The 7,899-nt window shown below is 34.7% G+C and overlaps 1 protein-coding gene across 2 annotated transcripts; it reads left to right on the forward strand.

The window, feature by feature from the left end:
- The first annotated feature begins 2,640 nt into the window (after positions 1-2,640).
- LOC140830678 (serine/threonine-protein kinase 54) lies at positions 2,641-6,756 on the forward strand. 2 transcript variants are annotated; one of them, XM_073194107.1, is made up of 7 exons: positions 2,641-2,840; positions 3,489-3,912; positions 4,818-4,939; positions 5,048-5,253; positions 5,321-5,495; positions 5,881-6,015; positions 6,337-6,756. In XM_073194107.1, exons 2-7 carry the CDS (start codon positions 3,693-3,695, stop codon positions 6,541-6,543), a joined length of 1,065 nt encoding a protein of 354 aa, XP_073050208.1. In that variant the 5' UTR covers positions 2,641-2,840; positions 3,489-3,692; the 3' UTR covers positions 6,544-6,756. The 2 variants fall into 2 exon arrangements, with proteins under 2 accessions (XP_073050208.1, XP_073050209.1); XM_073194108.1 differs by lacking the exon at positions 2,641-2,840 and adding an exon at positions 3,132-3,274.
- Positions 6,757-7,899: the final 1,143 nt, after the last annotated feature.

Below are 7,899 nucleotides of genomic sequence, written 5' to 3' on the forward strand. Positions count from 1 at the left end.
GGATCTATCCTGTAGAAGCTGGAAAAAAACAAGTATAAAATGAAACACTCAACGATCTCAATCGATTGAGTCTAAAATCAGCTGCGAACTAAGATCCGTGACGGAAACGAGCTTCGCGAACAAAAATCCAGCTGCTCTGATACCATGTTAAACAGATAACCGCCACAAGTGGAGAATGAAGAAACTTGTATTATTTCTGTGTAAAAACTGCTAAATGATACGTACAAGATCCTATATATACAAAGCAAGAAACGTGTATGTAAGTATGTAAACTCCTGGACTAAAATGCGACTTTCACATATGGACCAGCATTACATGGGCCGACTATATATGGGCCAAGTATCAATATCATATACCAACAATACGCTTATTTAGCTGCATCAATTGCTAACTCGAAAAGAGTAAGAAACCGAGGATATACAATTTAAGATCAATCTCACGAAGTCCCCGCCGAAGCCTAATTTAAGCATGATTGCCTCCAAAAAATTTCACTCAACTCATCGTAGGCCTTGCTCGTATCTAATTTCAGAGCTTTGAATCTCTTCTTGATTTTCTTACTGTTTCGAATCCAATGACAGAGATACTTTGATATTAATCGATAAATATGGAGAAGACCGGTCTCAGTCTATTTGTGATTGTACGTGATATAATCTTGTAGCAGGTGTTGCAAAGACTGATAATGTGAAAATCTTTTGGGGTCGAGGTCTCCAACACTTTAGGAATAAGGACAGCGACAGTTGAAGTCCATTCATATCAATCAACAAGATCATTTAGGATTTTTAGAATTGCCGATGTAACATCTTTTCCAACAGTTGGACCACCGATTCTGTTCATAATTAGGTCATTTGTAGACTTCACGTTCTAGATGTTCATTCCTGAACGTGAAAAATATGTTAGTTGTCATACATCGGTAGATAAAATCATTGAGAATTCATATAGAGACTTGGACAATCCTCTCTTTTGATATAACTTTTTGGGTTGAGTTAAATACAACTCTCAACGTCAACACTATGTATACGCACAAAATATCGAATTCATAGTGCCATCTACAACTGGACATATGTTGGAAATTGCGGCTTCAATCTACATATATATCAGACGAATTAGATGAGGTGAAAAATTGAGCATATTATTTCAGAAAAAAATATCTTATATATCATTTTCTTTTGAGCACCATTTCCCATTTTCATCAAGAAAAATCTCTCTATAAAATTGACTTGAGATGTTAATATTTTATTTCCTGATTGTCAGTGTCACTATATAATTTATATTATTATTGGTGACGAAACTTATTGTTTTTAATTATATTATTACACGTAAGTGTATGCAGGCGTCCGGCTTACGCATAACTTTCTCGTTGTTCCTCTTTTATATTTTTTTTAAAAAACGGACGTGGAAACCTATTTTGTCCTTGATGAAAATTTGATTATTTGTTATTAATTTTTAAAAAAATTTGATTTTAGAAGACAATGCTAATTAATTTCACCAAAATCGATACCACCCAGATACTCGTGATAAAAACTTGTGTGAGACGGTCTCAAGGATCGTATTTTGTGAGACAGATATCTTAATTGGATCATCCATGAAAAAATATTATTTTTTATGATAAAAATATTACTTTCTATTCATGAATATCGGTAGGGTTAACCCGTCTCACAGATAAAAATTCGTGAAATCGTCTACTCAATATTAATCTTCTTTCTAACATACGGTTCCTGATTTTTTTCGTTTAAATATTCTTTAAAAATGAAATTATTTAAATTAAGGAGCATCTCTAGAAAGTACAAAGTCAAAATCTTGACTAGTTATTCAATTATTATGGTCCTATTATTTGATAAATTACAATTATAACACGACTATCGATTAAATATAACAATTTCAAATTACAGTAAAATTTTCATTACTTTTTATACTTACGATATTAATCTTATTTAGATATAAATAAAAAATTATAAAAAAATATTCTCAACAAAAACTATGCGTTTGGTTAACTACTATAACATAATATATAAGAGAAAATCGTTTATATCATTTTTTCCAAATTCAATTTCAACAAAAAACATAGAAATTATCATGTGATTAAGTTTAACAAAAGATCAAGAGTATGTCTTTTGTGAGACGGTCTCACGAATCTTTATCTGTGAGACGAGTCAATTCTACTGATATTCACAATAAAAAGTAATACATTTTCATTGATGACTCAAATAATAAATCCGTCTCACAAAATACGACTCGTGAGACCGTCTCATACAAGTTTTTGCTAAAGATTAAATGGAAGTTATATGTTGAATCAAATTTATATGGTATAAATGTTCAAAAAGAAAAATTGTATGGTATTACTTTTATCATTGTAAACCAAAATAGGCTGAATTTCCACAATCAGTCTTAAAATTAACGGATTTCAAAATTTTTTAGTTCATGAAACGACGACTTGTTATAATTAGATTTCGAACTGAAATAAATTTTTATTCCCCTAACAAATTACATATCCCTTTACAAGATCACATTATGACCAAATCAAATGGAGGAGGGTATTTTCGTCCACTGGATTTATGGACTGAGTCTTGAGGTAATGTGGTTGGACGGACATGCACGGAACGGTACATTCGTTCTTGGATTTGTCCAATTATTACAAGTACATTCAATATTTTGCATTAAATAAGGAAAAAAGAAAAGTAAATTATATAAGGCATGCCCCGCGAAATTCCTCTCAATCCCCCTTTTGTCTCAGCTTCTCTTCTCCACAAATTATTCCATTCACATCTCTCTGATCTGTTTATATTCGAGCAGGAGTTCCATTTCTTGATTTTCCCGTTGAATTTGCAGAAAGATATTCAAAGGTTTGGTCAACCTTTTCGTCTCTGAATACTTCTTTTTTTCTTTCTAATCTTTCGAAATTGGGTTTTTGGGCAGTTCGAATTCTGTTTCTTGAAAAAGTGTTTCCTTTTTCCATCATGTAAGTTGGAAAATGAAATGGGTCGTTTTCTTTACTTTTGGAGTTTAGAGGTAAGTTTTCGGGTGGGTCTTTCTATGGCTAGAATGCTTGGTCATGGGATTTTTTTTTTTGGTTTTTTTAATTTGTGAAAGGTCAAATCTGTTTTTTTTTTGGCCCCTTTCAATTATTGTGCCCTTTTCTTTTTTAGATATGATTAGTAATTGTGATTGACTTTCTTGTTTAAAGTTCTTGTCAGGAAAACTACAGTCTACATAGCACTTTTGAGATTATTTTGATATTTTTACCCATTTTTAGTAGCGCTGGAAGATTGAATCTACGGTATTGTTTGATTTTTGTGTGTATTTTTTTTCAATCTTTGTTCTAATTGATGCCGATGAAATATATTCGATCTTTGCTAAATAAAAGATGAATTCTTTTCAATCTTGGCAAGTATTTTACTTCCTGAAATAAATATTTGGTCTTTTTTAAAGAAGACAGATTCTTTTAAAACTCGACAACTGTACTGATTTTTGCCTTGTATTTGATCACACAGGGTTGCTTGTTTTAGCCAAGTTCTTGATTGAATATCAGACAATCAAGATTGAGATTTTCTGTGAATTGGGGCAGATAGATTCCTCAGGTTTTGTCGAATCATGGATGAAATAAAAAATAAATGTGTTGGGGAGGTGCCAAAAGCTGAAAAATTGAAGGGCGCCTTAGGTGACAAGGGCTCAGGTAGCTTAGTAGTAGCAAAGATATGATTTTTCGGGCGGATAAAATCGATCTTAAAAGCTTGGATGTGCAGCTTGAGAAGCATTTAAGCCGGGCTTGGTCACGGGACATTGAGGCTAAGGGAAGCCAGAAGCCTAAGGAGGTGTGGGAAATCGATCCGTCGAAGTTGGAAATTCGATATCTAGTGGCTCAGGGGACGTATGGCACGGTTTATCGGGGTACTTATGATAACCAGGATGTTGCAGGTAATTCCACCAAGTATTTCATTTTAATAATTTATGTTTCATGGTATTCTTTTTTTTGTTACTTGTTTCTATGAAGGGATGGTTAATGACATTGAATTGTTGGTTTTACCTGTTTTATGGTATGCTTGTATTTGATTGTATTCCTGGATTAATGACACTAAATCAATAATGGTTTCTATAAAGATTATTAATGTTTGTGGCACTAACCATATCTATTATTAATTATTGTATCGAAAAGTTGTTACCTTTCGATGATTTCTTATGGTTGAATTCTAGTTTGTGAAGACATTTTGCTATTATTGAGTTTAAACTCACGGTAAGTGTGCTGTTTTTAACCTGACCCTGCCTTGAAAAATCGTATCGGGCAGGCTTCTCCCACCATTGACGCCGCATTTTATTTCTCGCAGTCTGTATGTTATATATTAAATTTATTAGGTTCACTTGAACAATCACCATTTATAACGTACCCTTGCCTTGAAATTATCTCAGGTGTCTGGTCAGTAACCTTAGAACATAAATGTAAGTTGTGGTCTAATTTTCTTTGTAATACTATTCGATATACTTCCTATCCTAGTTGTGACTCTGCCACTCTTGCGTTTACTTGTTTGTGACAATGATGTTAGATACGGTATACGAAGTGAAACACTTGTATGGAATACTGGATCAACAATCTGAATTCTGACAAATAACTTTATGTCGAATTGTCTAAGTTCGGTCTTAGATTGTCTGAATGACACGTTGTTAACTTTGTGTAATGGCCCTTGGTTACTTTGATGTTTTTTATTACGAAAGTTAGGAAATCCTGTTTTCAGCTATATTAACGACCGTTCTCGAGATAGATCATTGATATTTCTTATTTATACGTTCACATCAGTGCTGAAATGATATCACTCATGCTTTTACAGTGAAGTTGCTGGACTGGGGAGAGGATGGCATGGCCACAGCTGCCGAAACTGCCGCTCTTCGTGCATCGTTTAAACAAGAGGTCGCTGTTTGGCACAAGCTTGACCATCCGAACGTTACCAGTGTAAATTTCCAACCTCGATTTCTTCAATTCTATTATCTTCATATAGCCATAGGCCAATCATGCTATGTATCATTTCTTCCTACTAAAAATGATAATGTTTCCTTTAAGTTTGTCGGTGCTTCAATGGGGACTTCCCAAATCAAAATCCCGTCCAAAAACCCTTCCGAGAGCAATACCAACTTTCCATCAAGGGCATGTTGTGTCATCGTGGAATTTCTTGCTGGAGGGACGTTGAAGAACTACTTATTCAAGAATCGGAAGAAGAAGCTCGCCTTTAAAATTGTGATACAACTTGCTTTGGACCTATCTAGAGGGTAATTTTGAAATTATTAACTCGAGAATCTTTTAGCGAATACTTACCATTATTGAATACGCTCTCAGGCTTAGCTATCTGCATTCGAAGAAAATCGTACATCGGGATGTCAAAGCTGAAAACATGCTATTAGATTCTCAGAGAAACTTGAAAATTGCCGACTTTGGTGTGGCTCGTGTTGAAGCTCAAAACCCCAAGGACATGACTGGTGAAACTGGAACCCTAGGCTATATGGCCCCTGAGGTATACATGGATGAGTTATACATTCGAGACGCAGTACTGTGTAAATCTTTACTCTGAAGATTTTTCATTTAAATAGAAAAGGCTTTTAATGCTCAACCTAACATTAGGTTCCCCCTCTATGTAGTATAAAGAGAAACTTAAATAGGTACAAGACCGAGTGCTTGTCTTGAACCGTAAAATATAGCTGGTGTGAGCGGTGTAAACACAATATTATAGATTGCACAACCAAAGCTTTATATTTTTATGATTGTACATAAGACAATTGCGACGATTATTGCTAGCAAGCACATTATAGTTAGCATATAAGTCAATTTAAATTTCGTTACGATAGTTGCCATTTTCGCATAAGCATAGCAATTGATACATTTATTTCATATTTACATAGGTACTGGATGGGAAGCCCTATAACCGAAAATGTGATGTCTACAGCTTTGGTATATGCTTATGGGAAATATATTGCTGTGATCTGCCTTATCCAGATCTTAGCTTCGCTGAGGTTTCTTCTGCTGTTGTTCGACAGGTGATATACTTATATAAAACCGAAATTTTTCCTTCTTTTTCGACCTTTCATCATCTTGTGTTGAAATATCTATTTTTTGGATCAACTGGATGAGGGATGTGGTAAAATCGAACCCCCTTTCTTTCTTTCTGGTTCAATGTTATATGGCAGTTCTATGTTAGTCGTTGATTTGTCGAAATTTAATATTTTTGTTATCCGATGGTGCCTAGAGAATATGAAAGTCTGATGTTAAGGATTCCATAGAATGGCATATATCATTCTTTACAATTCTCTCATCGATCAGCTACTCATTTACATTTTACATGATGTACACCTTTGTAGAATTTGCGGCCCGAGATTCCTCGGTGTTGTCCCAGTTCTGTTGTAAGTATCATGAAAAAGTGCTGGGACGCGAACCCAGAGAAACGACCAGACATGGATGAGGTCGTAAGGCTGTTGGAAGCTATCGACACAAGCAAAGGAGGTGGAATGATACCGGAAGACCAGGCTGGAAAGTGTTTCTGCTTCGCTCCAACTCGAGGGCCGTAATTAGCTCTGTTTTTTTTCCTCATCCTTACGCTCGGGTTGAATGGATGCCCGCCATATTAGTTGATCAACCAGCGAAGAGTTTGTCGATTTATGTTCGAGTCGTTTAATGAATCATATATTTGTTCCTTCGCGATTTTTGTAGCGATGATGTACTAAATATCAGCGAAGAGTTTGTCGATTTTATGAATTAGTCCTCATGTCTTTACTTTTTTATTAAGGGCTCCTTAGTGTCAAAAATTTTTATTGGTAGCTACTCAATACAATTAAAAGATACATTTTTATCTTTTAAATTTAAAAATTAACTAACTATTTTCTTCTTATATGTTCAATTAGTCTTCCGACGATTTTTCTCCTCCGGCTGTTGCTGCATTTCAGCAAATATCCTCCGTCGGCGAGCTTTTTCGATTAACACATTCTTCGCGGTAGTTTGTTTTTTTTTTATTTTTTGTGATTTACTAACCAAAACTCTTATATGACATTGTTCTAGGTATGGCAATATTTTGGGTGCACATTTCTTCTAGAGTGAATAAAAGTTTATTTTGAGAAAGCCGTGTATTTTGAACCGATCAAGAAGTTCGGAATTGTGTGCGTAATTCTTTATTTCTCTGTTATTTCCGGTGGCCGGAAACTTGACATTTGGGGATGCAATCTGATTTAGTAACAGTACTTGGAATAATAAATAGAAGTTCTCGATAATTCTGAAATTGTACATAAACTGAACTTTCTTTTATTTTTTGATATATTGCAAATACACCTGGAGAAATTTGTCCGGAGAGAAGAGTGTTAATGTACAAGTCACTCCTCGAACTCAAATCACATCTCATCCGACCCACCTGCGTGATGAAACTAAAATTCTGGTTCGCTTATTATTTTGCCTTGTATCATAAAATTTTTACACTTAAAATCTGTTTTAATTTTATTATTCGTAGCAAATATTCTAGGCTCTGCCGTAAAAGTACACAGGCCGAACTTTGCCGTCAAAATTTGCCTTGGAAACTAATATATGCGCATATTTGAGCTTCATTTTGCATATTTGATATCGTTTGAGTTTTTTTCCTAGATTATATACTTAAGGCCAATTTTTTTCAATGCAAATATGACATGACAACACTACAAGAAAAACGCCATACAACAACACACATACGACAACGGTTTTTGTGCAACTTTGAGGGGCCAAAGACAACGGTTTTAAACAACTGTTGTCTTTGGGGGTCAAAGACAACGGTTTTAGGGTCAATGACAACGGTACGAACCGTTGTCTATTAACGTGTTTTTTGGGAAAATATACAACGATTTTAAGAAACCGTTGTCGAATAGCGTGGGTTTTGGAGAAATAACAACGGTAAGAAAAAAACG

The sequence above is a fragment of the Primulina eburnea genome, chromosome 4 (assembly GCF_022965805.1).
Source record: "Primulina eburnea isolate SZY01 chromosome 4, ASM2296580v1, whole genome shotgun sequence".
Taxonomy (NCBI): Eukaryota; Viridiplantae; Streptophyta; class Magnoliopsida; order Lamiales; family Gesneriaceae; genus Primulina; species Primulina eburnea.

Bases quoted from the DNA above. Each gene is read 5' to 3' on its own strand.
- LOC140830678 (XM_073194107.1), top strand. From the start codon at position 3,693: ATGATTTTTCGGGCGGATAAAATCGATCTTAAAAGCTTGGATGTGCAG. The intron at 3,913-4,817 runs GTAATTCCACCA...ATGCTTTTACAG, and splicing joins TGATAACCAGGATGTTGCAG to TGAAGTTGCTGGACTGGGGA. The intron at 5,254-5,320 runs GTAATTTTGAAA...ATACGCTCTCAG, and splicing joins GCTTTGGACCTATCTAGAGG to GCTTAGCTATCTGCATTCGA.